This window comes from Anastrepha ludens, chromosome 3, assembly GCF_028408465.1.
Source record: "Anastrepha ludens isolate Willacy chromosome 3, idAnaLude1.1, whole genome shotgun sequence".
Taxonomy (NCBI): Eukaryota; Metazoa; Arthropoda; class Insecta; order Diptera; family Tephritidae; genus Anastrepha; species Anastrepha ludens.
This window is the reverse complement of record NC_071499.1, coordinates 84,461,808-84,484,889: the sequence shown is the minus strand read 5'-3', so window position 1 is coordinate 84,484,889 and position 23,082 is coordinate 84,461,808. Positions and strand designations below refer to the sequence as shown.

Sequence of the window (23,082 nt, the reverse complement as noted above, 5' to 3'; positions counted from 1 at the left end):
ACGTCGAATCGTCTATCTGCTCTGCCAATAGCTGTCCCCTACGATCATTTGGCAGGCTTGAATGCCAGAGATCGTGATGCGCGTTAAAGTCACCTACTACCAATCGGTTTTCTCCCCTGATGAGCGCACCAATATCGGGGAGATATCCTGCCGGGCAGCAGGTGACAGGGGGTATGTAAATATTGTAAATTTCGAGCTCGGCATCGCCTGACCGGACAGCTATACCTTGACGTTCTAAGGTGCTGTCCCTGCGGTCGATGCCTTCATCAATAAGACGATACTGCACTGAATGGTGTACTATGAACGCTAGGCCACCACCGTTGTCTCGCTCGCGGTCCTTTCGGTGCACATTGTAGCCGTCCCTGGTAATCAGGGGGGAGCTAGCGTGCAGTTTTGTCTCCTGGACCGCAGCTATCTTGATTCCGAACCGACTCATGAAGTCGACTATCTCGTCAATCTTGCTCGTGAGTCCGTTGCAGTTCAGTTGCAAAAGCTTGAAGCTTCGCGGGAGTGTCGTCGTAATTCGGGGGGGTGAGGGATGCGTGATGTTGTCTGCGTTGGTCCTGCTGTGCGTTCCGCAAAATGGGGGGTGGCCTGATGTTGTCGGATGGCCGCGCCACGGGGGGCGGTTGCGGGTGCAGAGCTCTGCAGCAGGGGGCAACGTAGTCGCGTGTCCACTCACGAGTGGTGTGCAGGCCGGAGCACCTCCGAAAGTGACACCAGCCACTGCAAAAATTGCATTGGACAGTTGTCAGGTTCCGAGGTACTACGGTCTGGCACACGGAGCAGACTGTGCGGGGGACCAAGAGCTGCTGGTTTGTCCCCGCACTGGGGTAGGAGCAGGAGGGTTGTGGGTTGGAGAGGGAGTCGTGTTGCTCTTGGGGGCTCCTGACCGTTGAGGTGTTGTTAGTGGCGGCAGTGTGATGTGCCGGCACTGAGGGCAGTGTAGCCGTGGAGGCGGTGACCGCCTGTGAGCGGGAGCAACACGTGGCCACATACCTTGTGGACCACTCCCTGTGAGTCTTAAGGCCTGAGCAGGTCTTAAGATGGCACCACCCGTTGCACTGGTTACACCTAACCGAGGTGGAGTTCGGGTGGAGCCGTTTGTGGCAAATGCAGCAGTAGAATACTTCAGGTCCGGGGTTGGGTTCGACGCCAGCCCGGAAGAGAAGTATTTGGAGCAAACTGGCTGCAATGAGTTGCTCCTGTGACGATAGATTTAGGGTAAAATACGGTACACTAGATAGGGCTAGTATACTGGGGCGGCAGCCCTTGGTCGGGAATAAAAACCCGAGTCATTCCGGTAACGTAGAACCGGCTGCCATGGGAATGATATATTTGTATATTTGTTTGTATTTTGGTCTGCTTGTACATTGGTTTTTATGTTAGGGTCCAGGGCTGAATAAATGGGAAATAATGGCGAGAAAAGAAAACACAATATAATTCTTGAATCGTTGCCAAAATATGACCGTAGGAATGTGAATACTTTCGAAATATTCGATATACCGTGGCAGTAAGAAAACATCGTCAATGGCTCATAAAAAACATCGATACTATCAATATTGCCATCGATTGTTTCCCAGCTCTAATACAAAACGCGCGAATGCCGACAAAACATTTTTAGCGAAGTTTGGTTTATATTTTTAAAGGTATATTAATAGAGTCGAAGATACGATTGGGAAAATGGCTCTCTGGGTGGATAAACATCGACCTCGTGAGCTGTCAAAATTGGATTACCACAAAGCAAGTTGCCTGTATTTCATATTTAGATCCAGTCAAATTATAATATTGTACTTTCTCAGGAGCAAGCTGAAAATTTGAGAAATCTTTGTCAGCAAGGTGATTTCCCACATTTAATGTTCTACGGCCCTTCTGGTGCTGGTAAAAAGACCCGCATCATGTGTTTATTGCGCGAATTGTATGGCGCCGGTGTGGAGAGACTGCGAAACGAAACGATGACTTTTACCACACCATCGAATCGCAAAGTGGAAGTGATGACCGTCGGCAGCAATTACCATTTGGAAGTGAATCCGTCCGATGCCGGTATTTATGATCGAGTTGTAGTAATCGATCTTATAAAGCAAGTGGCTCAAACACATCAAATCGATGCATCGGGGCAACGTGAATTTAAAGTAATTGTTCTCTCCGAAGTGGACGAGCTCACCAAAGACGCCCAGCATGCGCTACGTCGTACCATGGAAAAGTATGTGGCTACATGTCGTATTATACTGTCGGTGAATTCAACATCCCGTGTGATACCAGCCATACGATCACGTTGTTTGGGGATACGAGTAGCTGCACCCAATGAAGAAGAAATAACCACAGTCCTTCAGCAAACTTGCAAGCGTGAAGGCTTAACATTACCTGCTGAATTGGCGGCACGCATTGTGGACAAAAGTGAACGGAATTTACGTCGTGCATTATTGATGTTGGAAACTTGTAAGGTTCAGCAGTATCCCTTTACCGGTCAACAGGACATTGTTGAGCTAGACTGGCAGGTATTTTTACGCGAGACAGCCAACCAAATAGTGACGGAACAAACACCAGCAAAACTGGAGAAGATACGAGATCGGTTGTATGAGTTGCTGGCGCAAGGAGTACCACCAGATATGATATTCAGAGGCTTAGTAGAGCAACTTGTTAGGAACTGTGACATGTCACTCAAGGCGAAAACGTTGGAATATGCGGCGCTGTATGAGCATCGCATGCAAAACGGTGCTAAACATATATTCCATTTAGAGGCCTTCGTTGCTCAATTCATGAACATTTATAAGAAATTTATATCCGAATCGATGATGATGGACGATTTTTAATTTTTTATAGATGTAATGTAAGAAAACATTGATTTTTATAGAACATAAGATCTTAAACTTAAAAAATTTGAGAAATAAATTATTTAAGCCATATTTGGTTGCTGTAACTGACGAAACTGTCCTTCCTGGAATGCCATTTGGATTTTATCCTCTGCTGTGCGCTGTGCCGTATCGATATATATCTGCATTATGTCTTCTAAATCTGTGAGAACCTATGATATGAAACACAAATTATTATTTTAGCCTATTATTCGAATTATTAAATATACACACCTGCTTATACTCGATATCTGAATTAGCATTCAATTTCAAACCGTGCAGCAAAAGATCTAATGTATTCACTGGCAGACACATTTCCTGGTTTGTCACCGCAATTGCATGTTTAAAACTGAAGTATTCACTTCCAGCTCCCAACATTGCGCTGATCATTTCGTGTGCTAATTCGGCAGCTTCAAGTAAGCGATTATGTTTGACGAACAAATACAACAGCTCTGGACAATTCGCCAACTGTTGGTATGTATGTTTTTAATATATGAAATAACATGTTTTTATAGCAAGTTCCATACCTTGTAGTCATTGTATAGCCATTGCGGGATAAAGGCGTTGAGACTTAGCAGCTTGTTTACCACAGATTTACGTATGCTTGTGGAATTTTCTAACTCATTGTCATAAATGAGTTTTTGTAACAATGACCAGGCCATATCGGCAGCTTTATTGCGATGAGGCAAATCTAAATTGTAAGAAAAATCGTATAGCAAATAATATGCTTATATAGAAATTACTTATTCTCACCAGCCAAGTCGTTTTCTTGTAACCACGCCCATGCTTCATTGGAGCCTTCCTCGGTAATGCGTATACATGCTGCGGCTAGACTGTCAAATATAGGAAGAGGTGATAATTCGAAGCCAGTAACCAGTTTCAATGCAGCAGTATATAGACCACAGCCAGATAAAATTATCGCCAATTCTTGTGGTCCTGCATTAATAAATGTTTGTACGTCTTTTCGATGATCAGCGAGTCGAACTAGTGCTTCCGTCTGCAGTAATTCACGCCTGATGTCTTTAATTTCTAATACTACAACTTGTTCTCTAATAGAATCATTGTCTGGTTTACAGTCCATCGGCTCTTCATCATTGAGCGGACTCGACGGTTGCGCGTCATCTAAACCAATTACTGGTTTCGCAATCCAACGATACCGACGATCAATAAGGTGCAGAGAGTTGATACAAACCAAAAGGGAAGCACACCGCTTTTCCATAGATTCAACGGTATCACTTTCAAGCTGGAATCGCATTGCTTGCTCATACATGATAGCAGAAGCTAGAAATAAAATGTTCAAATTTGCATAGTTACATGACGGACAACAGATAAAGAAACTCCAGAAAGAAAGTTGATTGGATATATGCAACTTGAGACTTTTGAAATAAAACATATGTATGTTCATATATGAATAAGAGTGCATACTAACCTTTTCTCATATTTCCATTGTTAACATGGAATGCATACAGAAAATCATATACTTCATTCTGATCGATTACTAGAGAGCGTGCACGTGATTCTACAATATTTTCGAATTCCTCGTGTAGTCCAACATAAGGAAAATGCATGAGTAGGTCTAGCCTTTTGCGATTAAACAGCGTCACGACTAGCTGACGAAGGCAGTCTTTCCGGCGCGATAACTCAGCGTTGTAGATGAGCGAGTGGTAAGCTTCCTCATAATGTTCCAACTGCAGGTGGTTATTGAAGACAATGGACTGGAACATTGGCAATTGAGAATCGGATTTGTCTAACAAACCAATGGCAACTTGTGCCATTGAAATAATGTGATCCAACGCGTTATGCTGTTCAAACAATTGAATTACTTTCAAGTAGTATTGGGTAATGACTTGGTTATTGATGTTATTATCTAAGGCGTCACTAGCTCCATCTTCACCCAACGTAGCTAGATAGTCTGTGCGTTGTGCCAATGGGGTACCCTTTAAAATTTTGTCAGTTAAGAATTGTTCGCGCAATACACCTTTTGCCGATTGAAGGAAGAGGTCATACGCTTTATATGATTCACCACAATCTAGCAAGGATACAGCCAGAATAAATTGTCCTAAAATTTAAAAAGAATTAAAAAAGAACAACTGGGTGTCAATAAATTAGCATACGTGAACAAATGTTCCATTCGCACCAATTGCTCAGCAACCGTACATAATCTTGAATAATAATGTGCTGACAAGTACCAAATAACCATTCACCAAATATAAAATTGAACGAGACAGGCCATCTGTGTAATAAGAATAGATAAAGTATTAATAAGTAGTAGTATTGGCAATTGTATACTTACATCAATTGACTGACGATTGTAGTGAGCGGTAGTAGGGTATTCGACCATGTGTAAATATTCTCACCAGCCTTAAAATTGTCTGCGTAAAGTGCCACGGCAGTATACAACCCTTTTGCATTAAGGAAGACGCGAACTAAAGGCGAAATATGATATTTGCCACCATTCGAATAAATGCGACCTGAACCATTAGTCAGTTGAAGGAGGTTCAAGCGTTGTATAGAACTCTCCCTACAAAATAAGTTAAATATTTTTAAATGAAGCGGAAATATATATTTTACTTACAATGATGCAGCATTGCTTATGTTTACAGGGGTCTCTGATATCCAGCCCATTACGAAATAGGATTGCAAGAAAATCGATGTATCAGGCATAAAATGAGATCGAATTTTTTCTAACAAATCTACGCCGAGAGAGAAAGTGTCAATGAGAATTTGTTGCAAAATAAGTAAGTTGCGACAAATAGCAAATCTAAAACAAAAAACATTTTTTTTTTAATTTTCACTACAAAGAACATATACGCTTTCTTACTTTACTGCAGTTATCTGACGGACAGTTTCCGACAACACCGACAAACCCAAATCACCACCGAAAAGCACACCAATAGTAGAGAGATACTGAGATGACTGTGCTACACCTACAAGGAATCAATAGAGTACATGAGCTGTGGTCTTTCTTATATACGTATATTATTAATTACCTAAATTTGTTTGCATTCCAGCTGGATTGCCATTATCCATGCGAAGACTATCAAGTAGTAGTATCATTGCCATTCGCATATCATTAATTGACTGTATTTTCTGTCTAATCCATACCAGGAAAGTGCTCGGTAATAATTCACGATCTGGATCGCCAGCTAAAATTTCGTCACTCAATTTGGCAATGAATACGTTTGGCATTTCTAACCGATAAAGACGTTTATCGACGTCGGTTTTAACTTCATCCGGCAACCAACGTTCAAGCTGAGCTAAAATGGAGACTAAAACAACTAGATCCTCACCCACTCGTTCATTGCCCGCGAAATACATAGAAACAACTGTGTTTATATCTAGATCATCGCCGACGAGCATTAAATGCTCTAAGGTGTCACAGGGACGTAATAGAGAAAAGGTATTCTTTTTCACTAGACACAAACCATCAATTGGTTCGAGCACAAAGAGTCCACAAGGTTGGCATGATTTTAAATGATACTGTTCGCAACAGGAATAAAACCGTTCCCACTGTCGTGTGGCTATTTCTAAGTAACCCTCATCAGTGACATCGAACTCCTTGACTTCATTTTGTATCTCATCCTCGACTGCCTGGCAAACTTGATCTTTTAGGACAGGTATAGTGCAATGCTTTGATTCAAAACGAAGATTTGTGCGACGAAACATCTGCAACAAACAAAAAAATTAGCAAATTGTGTAAACTGAAATAATTTTTTAATGCTAAGCTTACAAATAAGGCCTTTGCGATAACTTCACGCTCGAACTTGCCTAGTTGGAATATATAATTACAGTAGGCTTCACGCGGATCCATATTGTGTTCATTTAAAATGGAGTATCGATCTGGAGGTGGCTCCAGTGCTACGGATGACCAATTCATGCCTAGTCCTCGTACCAGCGGATAATTTGATATACTAAATTCCCCTTCTGCGTTTGTCCACATTGCCCAAATCCGATTTTCAACTACTGCGAAATCAGCTAAATCCAATAGCGGTGCTGTTATAGTCTTGCGGTAACTTAAACTCAATCCTGAAGAGGTACCACCATCGGTATGTATATCAATACACATAAATTCTGATCTATTGGCATGAGATAGGAACGCACAGACAGAAGTATCGTTTATTTTGCGTAAAGCACTGCTTTGAGCTAAAAAAGTATATTAATAATATTGAAAAGCTGAAGTACTTGGGTATTTTAATTTTTTCAACATACGTCCTTGAGTTCGCGTTCTGCTTTGGTCGCGCATACATTCAATAGAACAAACGCATTGAAAATTTGTCGCAGACCATACACGTAGTTGATCGTCACGATATAATGCCAATAAGTATATTTGACCATTGATGTAACTAAATATCATCGAGTTAGCATGATTGGCATCCGAAATGTCACTTTTGCCACTATAAAATGGTAAAGTTCAATTAATCATTAGTCCTTTTTAAGGCCCTAATATTTAAATCACTTACGTAAATGCATTCTTCAAATTAGAAAATAGGCGAGGCATTATATTATTCTCTTTCAAAGACTGAGAAGTGGTAGCACCAGTCTCGCAACTCATCACGTACAATATCAGTTCAGACTGACAAGCTAAAGCAAAATATGCTTCATCACCACCAAAAGACAAAAAGCTATTCGCCGCATGTGGCACGGAACTTGAGGCTGCATTTTGTGTATCGATAACATAGAAGCTGCTCGGATCACGCACGGATGAATTATTAGCTTCGTGAAAAATGGAAAAAGTCTGAGATTCGTTAAAATCTACAGAAATGCCCGCACTGGATGAGCGCACATTGCTTGATCCATTCTGCAAGCCAACATTACTGCCACTGCTCTCTGCAAAGGTATCCGGATGTGGAAACTTCAAATGGTGAAGACTGCACACGGTTGTAACAAGAATTACGACATAACGATCTTGTTCACTAATAGAAACGTTGAGAACTGGAGTATCGGAAAACTTATACCGAACATTGTTTTTATACAACGTGAAATCCAAACAAACTTCAGATAGTTCTAGGACATCTTGGTAAGTACGCCTATAATGCGAAATGTATCAGTTTGGTTTTACAGAAATATTATTGTTTCTTACCAATATATAAAACGATTCCGGTTGTGATTCAGTTGGACATTTTGATAACAATAACCACCGGCCTTTTCAACAACCTTAATATCCTGTAATGTGCTCTGTGTTGCACCTGAGAATATTTATATTAAAAGGAACACATTTTTACAATCGTACTGGGCATTAAATTCATACTATTCATTACCTGTATTCAATTGAATCTCGGTCCAATCCTCTTGGCATGAGTTGTCTGGTAAAACTTCACGGTAAAATAAACTTGCTCCATCCATTATTTCTACCGATCTTTAGATTATTAACACACTATTCCAAAATTTATTCAATAATTTGCCAATTTTGTTGCCGCAAATATAACCTCAGCTAGCACAATGTCGGTAATATAGTATCCACAGTGTTAAATTTTGAGCACCATTCCGTAAAAAAGTATACAACTCTTAAATGAAATTCATGTAATATCTGATTTAAATATATTGAAAATTGATCGGAAAAAACAAATTGTATCCATATTTTTTTTTTTTTTTTAATTTATATCACTTAATCGATAAACATATTAGTTTATTAAAAATATTTCATACATACGCCTTCGACTAGGCCCCACAATAATTACACACGCCCATATACTTCAAGGCATTCCACCCAATCTATGCCCGTTTTGAAACTCCACCCTGAGTATAAATCACATTCTGTCTTCATGCCCTAACCTTGCATCGACTAAACATCATTACTTTCGCAACATTGACCCTCTTGAAATATTAAAAAATCCAACCGAAGACAACATATCTATATTATATAACTATCTCAAAGATACTGATCTACTTCGTCGGATTTAATCGAGCCATAATCAACCTGCCAGCCGAAAGCCTCCGATGCTAGCGCTGAACTACTTTTAGTTTGTATAATAATTTTATTGTTATGTAAACCTTTATAAAATAAAATAAAAAATAAATTTCATATGAATGCTTTTTAATACACAAACAACTTTGTAATCCTTGGTTGTGTTTGTCAAGAAGGTTACTTTTTTACCGTGTTTATATCAACTCTATTTCTTGTTTATCCGAGATTTTAGTAAGTACAGGCGATGTTTAAGTAATTTACCGGTGAGCTAGAGACTTAAAACTATGAATATAGTTGAACTGCAATTCAACATTTAGCAGTTTTAATCAGGTCTCATCAAGTTTTATACAAGATATTGACGATATATGTACGTTCACACTTATTTTGTCATATTTTAAGCCTTAATGTAGTCGTTAAATCAATTGATATGCTACGAACTTAGTAATCGGGGTGGGAATAGTGTGGTAAAACGTTTTTTGACGATGCACGGTGATTTGATCAAAAATATTGTTTGCAATTTTTGATAATTTATTCTACCGTTCCATACCCACCCCTGAACAGGAGCAGTCGGCAAATTAAACATGAATTGCAGTGAATAATTCATCAACAATTCCATTAGATTTAATTAACAATAAGTCTACAGACTATGATATAAATTATTATTATTTTTTTAATTTTTTGTGTTGCTATAAGTTAAGCAGTTAATAACTAGTTATTTATACAATTTGTGAAATTGCAGCGCTAGCAACGAAGACTATCAGCTATGTGAAGGCTTATGAAGTATGAATTTACAAAGTTACAATATTTTTAAATTTTGGATAAAAGTAAAACTACAAATTAGTGTATAAGGTAAACTTCAAATATTTCTCATTGTTTTTGTGTAGTCATAGTTTCTTACGAGTGCACCGTGAAATGCCGATAACACAGTTCACAGTACGATTGAATATTTTCCTTTACACTGGTAACAGTACTTCAAAAGTGGCGCGCGATGGCTTCTTTTGTTGTGGTATTTTTTGTTTTCCTTTGTCATTCATTCGAAATAAACACAATTGACAGTTCTCCGCTGATCGCCGCACTCACAAACGCGCCTTTATAGTGTGATAGCATTTTCTTACCATTGTCTTTTTCATCGATTTCGACTTTATGCTTGGCATTTAAACTTTTGCAAATTCAATCATTACACTGCCCATTCTAGTATTTTATGAAACAATTGTGAGCCATGCACTTTTGCCGTATTTGCCGTACTGAGAAAAATCTCAAATACACTGTGAAAGAACTCCGGAAGTTTAGTCGAAAGCGATGCAACGATAGGGTAAGCCCTGAAAGCCCCACGGGGCGTTAGCATAGTTTTTAGCGTGTGACAACCACCGAGCTTTTGTTTATTGTTTCAGTTACTCTGCACAACACCTACATTGGGCAACATTTGCCACGATTGTGAAGAGCGACTGCACAATTTCCACAGATTGGATGATCATGAAGATAATGAACGGATAATCGTCGATGACGACGAATTGTTGTACAATTTATTTTTTGAGAGAGTGGAGCAGCAACGCCTTATGAAACGTTTAAAGGCCGTGGGTGGAGGTGCGGGCGGCGGTGAATGGTGTACAACAAATTTGAGGCAACAAACTTTAGTTGCAGCTACAGCTGGTGCGACTGTGAACGGAGTTGACGAAGTTATTGAAGTGTTGACGTCACGCGAAAATACTCCATCACCGGCGTTACCAGTAGCGTCGTCACCACTGGCGGCAATTCGACCGGCGACAAATATGGGAACGAATAAATTCCATAAAGAAAATATTGTTACAACAACTGCAAGAGACGATAAGACTAGCTTAACTATTACTGCTACAGACAATACTACCTCAATTACATCCACTGCCACAAAAAAAACTGTTGCTTCCTCTGCAACTGAAAACTCTTCATCATATAAAGTTGTAGCTGTTATTAATTTAGATGATGATGAGGAAATGCCAACAGGAGCAACTTCAACTGTGTTGAAACCACAAGAATCACTAGATACAGATGAAGAAGAAATTGTATTTCGCAAAGTTGAACCCGAAGATTTAAAAAAATCCAACAATAAAAAAAGAAGCAAGAAGAATTCTCGAAAGGGAAAGTACCAACATCGGCAAATAAATTTAATTGCTAGCCTTAGTTTGGTTTCAAGCGACGATGATTCCGATGTTGAAGTTACTGACCCAGAGTGTAGTCCAGAAAAGACAAATGCACCGCCAAAACCTATAGGCGATCAACAAGTAAGCACAACCCAAATTTCACCAGCTCCAACAAATACTGATGATTCTGTAAATCAACCTACCAAGATCGCGTTGGTAGAAAATGTGCAACATCAAGGTTGTCTTAATGCAGGTGTGAAATGCCCAGTCTGTCAGACTGAATTTACTGCCAGTCAACGCCTAATACATCACATGCGTCGAAAGCATCGCTCTTACGATGGCGAAGTATTATCGGAACGCCCACGTTGTGCACAGGACTCAGCCATGACAATAAGATTGCGGTATATGCAACGTTATACTTATTACGAATGCCAGCTTTGTGGATGTATTGACGCTATTTTTAAGGCGCACAAGGAACATGTTATGGAACAACATGCCGCGGAATCAAAATCATTGAAAGATCCAATGATGCAGAGCCTCAAATGCCCGGCATGCAAAGAGAAATGTGGAACTCAGCATGCCTTACTCTTGCGGCACATGTTACAGTCTCAAAAAGCGGCCGAATGTCGAGCTCATTTCCGTCAAGTCACCCATATTCGGAATTTATTCTCTAACTGTGGTTCCATAAAAGAAAAGGAGTTGCACCGAACGGCACGCATCTATCAAATCTCGAAAAGGAAGCAGTACTTCTTCGAGTGCTTACAATGCCATAAAATCATTACAGGTTATTTTAATCATCTAAAGCATCAGAAGACACATAACAAAATTATTAATAACAAAAATGTAACAACTGATGTTCCCGAGGCTAGTCCTTTAACGACTGCCGTGCCAACGTTAGAATTAGGACCACGAGTAATGAAACAAAGTTGTGTAGAGTCAAAAGCTAAATGTGAAAAGCCAAAACCTGCCCCCATTACAAAAGAACTTAGTGCTAAGAAAAAATTATCAATACCTCCACAGATTAATCCGCAGAAAAATGGTCAACCGCATCCACGTCGCGAGCGCAAACTGACAAAAAAGGCAATCCAAGCAGCACTACTGAAAGTAAAGGTGAAGCCACCTCTGAAGCAGTTTTCAGCACATCGATATAAATGTAAATTGTGCGTTGAATCCTTCAAAGGATTTCATCGCTTGAACCTCCATATACTGCGCGTGCATGAATCTGAAGATGGGAGTTTGCGTTGTAACATATGCCTATTGCGCTTTGCCGACAACAATGAACTAGAGAACCATGAGCATAAACGACATCTGCACAAGCAAAAGCGCAAATCGGTGGGTGCTAGTAAAATTGAGAATGGGGATGTTTTTGAACAAGAAAAACGTGTTGAGAACAATAGATTCTCAATAAGCAATAAACGACGACATCAGTCTGCGTTACTTAATCGTATTGCTCCCGGGCCAATAGATACAAAATTGGTCAAAAAGGAAAACTTGGATGTTGAGAAAGAGAGTGTTGCAAACATATGGCTAAAGGAATTGCTAGCATTGGCGGCTGAAAATCGTTTAAAAATCTCCAACAATTCAAATAATAATCATAACAACAAAAATTGCAATGAAGAAATACTAGAATGCAATACTTATGCAGACTGTCAAAAGAAAGCCATTTTGGAGAATCGTACTAAGCATCGCGAACCATCTATAATTGCCTCTCAACAGTGTCTCTATTGTGCGCATTTATTCAGCAGCGTGTTGGAACTACATACACATGAGAAGTTACATGCACAACGGCAGGAAGTCAAGATGTTAAAGCGCTGTAAAATGGATAACTTTACGGCCAACTCGGTGTCAAGTTGAGTTAAGGCCAAAAATCGGAAATACGTAATTTCGCGTTTGAAACGGATTCTGTTCCCACACCCACAGAACTTTGACAAATCGCGAACTGTTACAAAATGCATTTATATATTATTTATAGTTTTCGTCCACTTAAAAAAACTTTAACAATCAGAACTCACCTTGAGGCAATGTATATGCATTTGTTTTTGCACTAACCTAAATGGACGAGTAGCCTTATTAAATGCGATACCGAAAATAAGTATATCGACTGATATCATAATTCTATACCATTCTGTTATGAGATATTTAACAAAAACTTGCTGGATCACAACTTTAAATTTTTATCATTAATGTAAATAGAAATTTATGAATGTATTCAAATGTTGGCAAGTCTACATACATTGGTAGGCATACATATTTGTACATAAATACAGATGTGCAGTACGTTTATGCACCTACAAGTGTAAATTAATCAGGCCTGTGCTGAATTTCGCTTTCGTAAAAATTATAAGCGACTCACTTTTCGGAATTGGTAAAAGCAACAAAAAATTAGAGGGTATTGCATCCTTCTGCTTTTCAAGCTGAGTCGGAATGCAGGACAGACCTGAATGTTGGATAAGTAGAACAATCTTTTTAATTACATGTTTTACTTTAGTTTCATATAAATATTGGTATTTTCCTTTTAAAACTACTGACTGTGTAAACCTTAATTTTCCCTTTAGTTGTTTCATTTATTTTTATTAGTTACATATATAAATTCGAAACATTTTAATTTCAAAATAAAATTTGTAAGTTTCAAAAGCATTTGCAAATACATTTTTTGTTTTTTCATATTGACTTTAGGAAATTTTAAATCTTTTTTTAATTTATTCAGGGAAATACATATACCATCGCCTGAAAATTATGTACGATTTATAAAAAAATCTTAGTAGAAAATACCAAGTAATATTTTTCTGTATTGCTTTAGGATAATTATGCTCTTAAACTTTATTGGTTTATTCGCAAATTCAGTTGACGAAATCACCTAAATCAGTGTCATTATATGGTACGCGATCATTCATTGTACTCTTTTTACAATGCCAATGCTCTTCATTTTTATACTCATGTAAATTCATAATGTCAAATCCAGCTGGTATCATACGGAGTCCATGGAATGTTGTTTTTAAATCTATGGGCTGCAATTTAAATATATAAATTGTTTGAAAATTTAAAAATAGTTTACGCATGTATCTACCTCACGTTTTTCACTTTTATTGCTTTTAGTTAATGCTGCAAATTCGAAATTAAAGCTTTTTGACTGAACTACCTGTAACGAATTGTGTTTTTTTTTTGTATTATGGCTCAATTGTGTAGAAAAATAAGAGTTTTTTTACCTTATTCGGTAAAACTGTTCCTTTCTTACTGATTTTCGCTTCTTCGTTGATCTTTTTTTCAATATACTATAAAAAAATAGTTACTTGCAAAATAAAACTATAGAGATTTTTATATTTACTGAGAGTGGAACAAGACAGCTCATACCGTGTACTCTTTACTCTTACCTGCTTTCGAAACGTCATTAAATATTCCGCAAATGAACCAATGTCATCTGGCATTAAGGAATTTCTTTCGTCGTGCTGCCCTAAATTTTTCTGGAAATATTTGTATGCAGCAATGTTTAAATTTTTGTCAACTGTATGAGCAAGAACAGATTAATTAAAATGTGGGTTACACTTCCCAAATTAACTATAAACACACCCTTTCGATAATACATAGATATGTATTTAGTACAATAGCTTACATTTTTTTCGGCGGTCACTGTGTTTTCTGCGCCATTTTTGGCATAATCATGGAACGATTCGGTGCATGCTGGAGCTGTCGCATTATTATCATCAGTAAGTTTGGGTTCCAGAACATCATCACTATTCACCGTTGACTCCTCCAAATTCATGTATTTAATTGGGCTTATTTCACTATATGTCGTGTCTATAGTTTGGTTCGCTCTTGCATTGCCTGTCTTCATTTCAAAATCTACACAGTCAGGCAAAGGTGGAGCCGGTAATTTTCCGCCAGCGTATTTCTCGACTCTAGATTTCGACAGTACACCGGCCAGCTGCATATGCTGACTTTTCTCATGTTCGGCGATTTTAGTTAAGTCCGACCCTTGTTGATCGCATTTTCGAACCGGCACAGACTCAATGACAGATCTATCAGTCATCGTGCACTCGATTGTTGTGTCAAGGAAGTCGTCAGTCTCATATCCACATGTATATTTATTTCGTTCATGCCATTCTTCAACTTTTTGTTTGGTTATATCGTTGCACTCTATTGTTGCACATTTAGATCCATTGTGTGTTATACCAACGGCGGGAAAAATATATGCACGATTTGTACGAAATTTGCTAGTGCCGTTATTACACATCCATGGTAAAATTTTATTGGTTTTTAATTTAAGACATTCTTCGCGAAAATTTGATCTTGCGTCAACAGCCAAATGTAAGGATACCAAGTGGTCATTGACCCGATATTTAATTCCCATGTTAGTTTTAATAACCAGTTCACCCCACTCCTGCCCATTTAAACTATATTCTTTAACAAACACTATAGATTCCGAATTACTTATAGCCTCTTCAACGATATGACAAGCACGCTGATCCCACTTACTTGTTATACTCTTTACCATCATATCTTTCATGAAAAAATTATCAGCCGGAAGGATATTTACTAAGCCTCCGGGACGTATATAATTGACATGTGTAGTTAATTTCTCAGGCAACCTATAAATTTGATCTGCTTTTGTTTGAAAAGGAAATCCATAATCTACAGCCCACATAACAAATTCGCCTCCTACTACATTCTTGCCGAAGGCGGCAACATGATCAACACGCGCACGTATTATTTTATTCCAAGCTAAGAATTTAACGGCCACCATAGCATGTTTTTTTGGGTGTCGCAATGCTTGTGTCCACGCTTGATGATTCCTGTAGTATTCCGCTAGTTCCTTTTCAATTTCTAATATAGTGCGGTAATCGACGTTACAAGCATCAATTTTGTGGTACCAGAAAAGGTGGGGATTGATGAAATGTGTAATTGAAATAATTTCCTTGTGCTTTTCTAATTTAGACATAGTTAATAAATGAGAGGATAAATTAATTAAGGAAGCTTTTTGATGATAAACACTTTATACGAGCTAGAAAGAATACAGTTACAACTTCTCGATACGTTATTTCTTTTTGAAAATCGATAAATTCCAGTTTAAACTTTAAAACCATGAATGGCAATGTAAATGCTGACGAAGCTGCCAACAAAATTAATTTATAATATTACGTTCACATATGCATCACCTATAAATCCACCAAATTAATCTACCCGTTCACATATATATGGCAGATTACGTGCAAAATGGACATTCAGCTGTCAATACTGCTTTGATAGGGTTTTCTTTATAGAAACTATTTTGATGGAATATTTCGGTGTTTTTGGTTTCTTTAATTATTATTAACGATATGAATGAAATACAAGGTGAAGGAATAGCTAATTTAAGTGCGCAATTGGCTGGAGAAAATCCGTATTGATACGTTCACATATAAGTAGATGATCTACCTTTTCGCGCTTAACTCAAAATCTGTAATTAAAAAGCGCGATTTCCCATACAAAATTTCTCTCCCAAAATCTGAGATTATAAAATAATACTAGATAATAACGATACCTATTGTCATATAACCCTGTGTTTTCTGTATTATCGATAAATATTATTACGAATGTAAGGGGAAACATCAAAATAAAAGCTAATTGAAATGGATGCCGGCAAAGCACACAGGTATCTCAGATTTTGGGAGAGAAAGTTTGTATGGGAAATCGCGATTTTTAATTACGGATTTTGAGTTAAGCGCGAACTCTATAATAGTATTACTATACACACAGACGAGGCAATCATGCATGAAAATAACTTCACATATTTGATACTCTTAAAACTTTTAGTTAATTCGGATATTCAGTATAATGCCACACGATTTGAAAAGAAGAATGCAAAGAAGGAATTGAGAGGTATATCCTAAAACTGAAAACCTCGCTCTCCGAAGGCTTATAATTTTTAAGTTACATGATTTGTAATTTAGCGAAAGTTTGTGGTGCCAGACACCTAAAAAAAGAACGAAGTTCGTATGCAGATATGGTAGAATTTTACAGAGACATTGACTAGAAGTGTGTTTGTAAATTTGTAGAATAGAATTCCTTCCGCGCAGGAGGTCTTCCGCCGTGCTCCAAAAAAATAACCCTCGTGAATTAAAACGTCATATGCATGTGTGTTGTATGGCACGATAACCTCTATCCCCATCATCAACACTGAACTGAAATACTTAATTTTTGTCCGTACTTTTACTTTCTTTTGCAGACATCTGGTGGCACAGTATTATTGACAAATCCAATTAATTGTTATTCTCGTTTAAAATTTGAAAGTGATGATGTTGATAAATGCATTTAGTTTTCATTGAAATATTTTGAATACGAGTAAAAGCTTCGGTGTGACTACATATTTTATGAATTGTAGTGAAGTTTAGAAGAAAATGTATCATATTATAATATGCCAAAATGAAGAGATGTTACTGAGTCCATTTTGAAAGCAAATAGTTGCAAAACTAATATTTCCGTATTGTTGGGAATTGTAAGGGTTGTTCAGGAACAGCATGCTAACATTTCCTTCCACTTTCATTAAATAAATCATTATAATTTGCCTAAAATCGTGTATGTCTGATTACACTAAACCAGACCCAAAAATATTGATAACACAGGCCGACAAAATATAACCAACATTCAGGCCCAGAAACCAGACTATATATTTCCGAAGGTTTATGATGCGCTGAATCCAAATCTGGCCTCAGAATTGCTCTATTAGTTTGAGTTTTCGAGATATCCTAACCTAAAAGTGCAAAAAACCCCATTTTTGCCCATATTTGAGGTTATGTAGCCTTGCAGATGTTTTCTTTCCCCAAAATTAAAGGATGACATCTTTAAATACAAGCCTTCTTTTTTCAAATGGCGTTTTGTTTGCTCAAATATCATTTTTTTTCGCAGAGATATCGCATTTTGAAATTTTCATGTTTCGAAATTTTCCTACACCTGAAAATCGATTAAGATAACATAGACATGATATAGTCGATTACTAATTTTCTTGAATTGAGTCTTATTTTTCTTAAAATTTTGTCTCACACCATAAGTGTGCTGACTCACCACACCCCTACACTATCTAACCTTTGGGTACCGAGTCACACACAGCCCTAACCCCTAGTAACCACCCCTATCATGCCGCAAGCAGGCTTACCCACAAACTCCAAATTTACATACTATTAATCCATATATTTCAGGCCCTCAAACCCAAGAAAATTAGTAATCGACTATATCATTTCTATGTTATCTTAATCGATTTTCAGGTGTAGGAAAATTTCGAAACATGAAAATTTCAAAATGCGATATCTCTGCGAAAAAAAATGATATTTGAGCAAACAAAACGCCATTTGAAAAAAGAAGGATTGTATTTAAAGATGCCATCCTTTAATTTTGGTGAAAGAAAACATCTGCAAGGCTACATAACCTCAAATATGGGCAAAAATGGGATATCTCGAAAACTCAAACTAATAAATTAATTTTAGTTATCAATCCGAATTTTGCATGGACAGAGAAGCAGATATTAGTTTAAATTATTTCGGATACTTTTCCTTGTAGACTAGTGTAATTATTCGTTATGAATACAGCTATCAAGGCGAGTCTACACAAGGTGAGTATTGTTTTTTCGATTGCGATTTTCTGTTTTGAATTCCAAAGTACTCTACTTTTGGTTGTTTCTTTGTTAACATTCTCATCGAAATTTTGGCAATCAGACTACCAAGATGCAAACAAAAAATACTTGTAAATGGTGTTGTTTCTCTAGCGAATCCACCTTATATGAATTCGCTCTGACTGCTATGGTCAAACAACAGCAACCCTGTGTTTATCAGCTGTTAGACTGCCATTAAAAAAAAAGTATTTTGCGTTGAACGTGTTTTTGTTTCTTATTTGGTGTCTGATACTAATAATATACAAATTAATTTGTAATAAATTAACGTGAACAATGAAAGTGAAAATGATTAGTAGAAATCCGGACCAGTATGTCCGCGAAACCAAATTACAAAATCATAGAAGTGAGCTATTAATGTAAAATTTAGTTTATCGTTGATTTACAGAATGTCTCACGTTTTTCAGTGCCACGAAATTTCGACCCCGAACTACATCCGATGGAGACTGCTCGAGAATATGTGCGAGCGTTGAATGCCACCAAATTAGAACGCGTCTTTGCCAAACCATTTATGGGTAATTTGAGCGGTCATCGGGATGGTGTTGCATGTTTCGGAAAACACCCTAAACAACTCGCGACTCTTGCCACTGGCGCCTACGATGGCGAGATTCGAATTTGGGATTTAGCGAATCGTACCAGTGCACGCAATTTTGTTGCGCACGATGGCTTTGTGCGTGGTATTGTTTACGCGGTAAATGGTGAACGTTTTTTTACTGTTGGCGATGATAAAACTATTAAAGTATGGAAAACCGATGTACCGGATGTTGGTGAAGAGGAAGAACCAGTTAATACGATTTTGTCACGCACAATTCTCACTGGCATATCACATCATAGAAATGATCCCATTTACGCCACTTGTGGAGAGGTTTGTGCAATTTGGGATGAAAACCGAAATGATCCATTAAAAACCCTTAAATGGGGTGTAGACACATTGCACACAGTTGCGTTTAATCAGGTTGAGACTTCTCTTCTCTCGTGCTGTGCCAGCGATAGAAGCATAATACTATATGATCAACGCGAGGCTCAGCCTCTAAGAAAAATAGTATTGACTATGAAAAGCAACAAACTTGCGTGGAATCCAATGGAGGCGTTTAATTTCACTGTTGCAAATGAGGATTGCAAGTAAGTAATAAAACATTTTTATCAACAGCGTTTTATTTTAAGCAATTGTATCATATAAGAAACTATTTACTACGAGAAATGTTCAAACTTTTACAAAGTTAAGATTCCCATTCCGAGAGCTGATTTTAGCTTGATTTTTTGATCTTGTTTACTTTTAATAAGAGTATAAATTAAAAATTCTGTTTGCTAATTTTTTTTATTTTCAGTCTTTATACATTCGACACCCGTCAACTCCAAAATCCGCTTAAGATTCACTTTGATCATGTCTCTGCAGTAACAGATGTCGCCTACTCACCTACTGGCAAGGAATTTGTTTCGGGAAGTTATGACAAAACAATACGTATATACAATGTGCATCATAGTCATTCGCGCGAAATTTACCACACCAAACGTATGCAACATGTCGTTTGCATTGATTGGTCTCTAGATAATCGTTATATATTCTCTGGTTCGGATGAAATGAACGTTCGCATGTGGAAGTCAAATGCATCGGAAAAATTGGGTGTAATAAGACCACGTGAGCGTGTAGCTTTCAATTATCAAAATAAATTAAAGGAAAAGTTTGCCGCTCACCCTCAAATTAAGCGTATTGCTCGTCATCGTCAAGTGCCGAAACACGTGTTGAATGCTCAACGCAAAATGCGCGCCATCAAGGACAAAGAGAAAGTAAAAGAGGCAAATGTTCGCAAACACTCAAAGCCCGGAAAAGTGCCGTATGTGTCAGAAAAGACGAAGCCGGTGTTACGCGAAGAAGTATAAGCATTAAAATATGTATTGTATTATTTTTTTATAATGCAAAAACGAATGTCTTTATCATATGCAAAAAAATTTTTCCATATTCAAGTATACGTAGCTATACTACATAGTAACTCCGGGCGCGATTTATATTTAATTGTATTTAAAAATAAAAAAATGAAGAGAATTTATTTAATAAATGGGTTCACCATTTCAGTAACGAAGATGCAATTTCAAGGAAGGATCCCCATATATCACATACCAAGGCTTTCATTTGAATATGTATGTATGCTTTATTCAAAAAATGTTAACCCCTCCGCGTAGATAATAACAGCAAGGGCTACAAACGTTAATGGGAGTTTATCTGATAGCATATCTACGTTTGTGCTCGTATATCAGGATTTGAGCCTATCTACGACAGTCTGTTCTACGTTACAAGAACGACCCGGATTCATATCTGGTTCAAAACTGCCATTTCAGTAGCATTTTCCAAATATACGGGAAAAGTTCTTGCTGCGGTGTTCTTTCGCTTTCGGGGTTCACTATTGTTTAGCTTATCTATTCCGAAACTTCCCCATCGGCGATAGGGAGTTTCGCTGATCTGATATGCTGATTTTTGTTTGATAAAGGAATCGGGCAATGGTACTGATGGCTTGTATTCAGAAGATAGCGAGCACAACTCTAACATTTCTGTCGTTTTAATTACGAGAAACTTCGTACTTCTATTAAATCTGCAGCAAACTTATTCACTACATGAATAAGACATGACGCGCCAATCCCGACTGAATAACGTCAAATTACTGATATTATATACAATTATAAAATAGCGAGTACGACCATAATACAGAACTGAACGAGGGGGTTGAATTCCTAGACGGTATTGGATGGTAAAGCAATTTCGCTAGAAAATTACAAGGCATTCTATTATCCCCTAAACATTATCTATGAATGTAGTGAGGACCGCCAGTTCCCAGTAGTATAACAACATGTCCCCTATTTCCTACACACTTATTGATTGCATCTGGAAAAACACTTGACAGCGACAGGGCTCATGGATATCATAATCGGAGATCAATCAAAACCAATTGTTGACCAAGTTTCAGTTGTATTCTGATATCTGCGTTAAGCTCCTACCTATCCTCGTCCTACTTAACACATTTATGTTCTTGTAAAGGAACCAAGGAATCCATGATCCTAAACGCCTCTTCACTTACGCCTAAACTAACTAATCATCACCCCTTTCACATTGGTGTGATGCTGTCGAAACATCACATCTCTTCGACTTTAATAGATAAATTAATAAAGGTCCACTTTAGTTAACTGATATAAGGCACTCATTGAAACTATTTGAAAACCAATTTTGCGTAAGTATTACTTCAGGTTTTGCTAGCAGTTAGGGGCGTCCATAAATTACGTGAGATGTTTAAGGGGGGGGGGGGGGTCGAGTCAGATCTCATCTAATGTTACGTTGGAGAGGGGGGGGGGGGGGGGGGGGTCTCGGCAAATATCACGCAATTTTTTTTCTGATTGAAACAAAAAAATTGTACATGCTTAAGATTTAATCTCAATCGTAATCGAAGTATGATTAAGATCATTCACTAATTCGTTAGAAAGAAAATAATTTCATTCATACTTCGACGTTATACATTACTACTGTCAAACCACCATATTTGTTTTATACCAAATAGCTCAATTTAATCTGAATTTGCGGTACAGTGTAGCCCGTCGGTTGTTTTCGCGCCACTATGAGCCGAACGCCCTATCACTCAGGTTGACGTTTGACAATTCCGGACTTTAAAGAACATGACGGAAAATCATTTGCTCCATTTCTAATACGCGTACCGATTCAACCGCTGAATGCCTTTATCAGCACGCCTATTGATCTCTATTGCCCAAGTATACGTGATGATTTAGAGAAAATATGCTGCAGTACATGCGGTATTTACTTCGCATCTATCACAAGAGCTGCAGAGCACAGGAGAGCAGCTCACATTGCACCAGCTAAGCAAGCGCGTATGTTCCGCAAAGTGCGACCCTCACGGATTGTCACAAGACGAGCTAATGAGTTACTGTGCGCAAGCGTCAACGGCTTAGAGTGGCTAGATTAGAACGAAGTTGAAGGAGCACATGATTTTACTGAAAATCATATGGACATGTTGGTCCCAATAGTCTCTCTTGAAACCGCGCATGATTCTCCATGGACTGAATTAGAGTAGATATTCTTTTTTTAATCTCAGTAGTTACGATTTAAGTCTTCTATTGTTAAATTTTTATTACACTTATAACTCTCAGCAATATTGATTACTAGTCTTAACTAGTCGTAAATAAAAGCACGAAGCAAATTTTTTTTCTTTTTACAATAACAATCCAACGCGTTTACATAAGAAACCCACATTTTGAAAAATCTCACGTGAGATTGGAGGATGGGGGAGGGGGTTGAATAAAATCTCACGACATCTCACCAGAGGGGGAGGGAGGTTCAGAAAATTGAAAAAAACACCTCACGTAATTTATGGACGCCCCCTTAAGTGTAGTTCGTGTCCTTCACTAGTGGGCATACTCACTGCTATAACCAGACAATTTGTGGAGTGACATTCGGGCCATTAAACGCACATATTTGAGCGGCAAAACAGCTGAGTGTTATAACTCAGCATAAATATACCAAGCAAACATTTAACTTTCATACACTACCACTCCTTTTAATCTTATTTC

At 37.9% G+C, this 23,082-nt stretch overlaps 5 protein-coding genes across 7 annotated transcripts; 3 read left to right on the top strand and 2 right to left on the bottom strand.

Moving 5' to 3' along the window:
* The first annotated feature begins 1,567 nt into the window (after positions 1-1,567).
* LOC128858327 (replication factor C subunit 3) lies at positions 1,568-2,920 on the top strand. The gene is made up of 2 exons (XM_054094499.1): positions 1,568-1,743; positions 1,803-2,920. The coding sequence occupies exons 1-2, from the start codon at positions 1,684-1,686 to the stop codon at positions 2,811-2,813; spliced, it is 1,071 nt and encodes a 356-aa protein (XP_053950474.1). The 5' UTR covers positions 1,568-1,683; the 3' UTR covers positions 2,814-2,920.
* Positions 2,897-8,317, bottom strand: LOC128858326 (nuclear pore complex protein Nup160 homolog). Its single transcript, XM_054094497.1, has 15 exons — positions 8,111-8,317; positions 7,933-8,038; positions 7,313-7,879; positions 7,062-7,246; positions 6,583-6,995; positions 5,843-6,518; positions 5,674-5,779; positions 5,428-5,613; positions 5,146-5,373; positions 4,967-5,085; positions 4,282-4,911; positions 3,606-4,133; positions 3,380-3,543; positions 3,087-3,320; positions 2,897-3,025 (listed from the first exon to the last, which is right to left on the bottom strand). Exons 1-15 carry the CDS (start codon positions 8,193-8,195, stop codon positions 2,897-2,899), a joined length of 4,356 nt encoding a protein of 1,451 aa, XP_053950472.1. The 5' UTR covers positions 8,196-8,317.
* Positions 8,318-9,785: 1,468 nt separating this feature from the next.
* LOC128858323 (uncharacterized) lies at positions 9,786-13,523 on the top strand. Its single transcript, XM_054094494.1, has 2 exons — positions 9,786-10,069; positions 10,149-13,523. The coding sequence occupies exons 1-2, from the start codon at positions 9,977-9,979 to the stop codon at positions 12,726-12,728; spliced, it is 2,673 nt and encodes an 890-aa protein (XP_053950469.1). The 5' UTR covers positions 9,786-9,976; the 3' UTR covers positions 12,729-13,523.
* A 48-nt stretch (positions 13,524-13,571) lies between these two features.
* LOC128858325 (uncharacterized) lies at positions 13,572-15,918 on the bottom strand. Of its 3 annotated transcripts, XM_054094495.1 has the most exons (5): positions 14,485-15,916; positions 14,246-14,335; positions 14,081-14,146; positions 13,942-14,013; positions 13,572-13,882 (listed from the first exon to the last, which is right to left on the bottom strand). In XM_054094495.1, the coding sequence occupies exons 1-5, from the start codon at positions 15,808-15,810 to the stop codon at positions 13,715-13,717; spliced, it is 1,722 nt and encodes a 573-aa protein (XP_053950470.1). In that variant the 5' UTR covers positions 15,811-15,916; the 3' UTR covers positions 13,572-13,714. The 3 variants fall into 3 exon arrangements, 2 of the variants coding, with proteins under 2 accessions (XP_053950470.1, XP_053950471.1); XR_008454000.1 differs by lacking the exon at positions 13,572-13,882 and having other exon boundaries at positions 13,979-14,013; positions 14,081-14,177; positions 14,485-15,918; XM_054094496.1 differs by lacking the exons at positions 13,572-13,882; positions 13,942-14,013 and having other exon boundaries at positions 14,078-14,163; positions 14,485-15,917.
* A 2,770-nt stretch (positions 15,919-18,688) lies between these two features.
* On the top strand, positions 18,689-20,566 carry LOC128856600 (DDB1- and CUL4-associated factor 13). The gene is made up of 3 exons (XM_054091910.1): positions 18,689-18,859; positions 18,921-19,635; positions 19,842-20,566. Exons 1-3 carry the CDS (start codon positions 18,790-18,792, stop codon positions 20,392-20,394), a joined length of 1,338 nt encoding a protein of 445 aa, XP_053947885.1. The 5' UTR covers positions 18,689-18,789; the 3' UTR covers positions 20,395-20,566.
* The last annotated feature ends 2,516 nt before the right edge of the window (positions 20,567-23,082 follow it).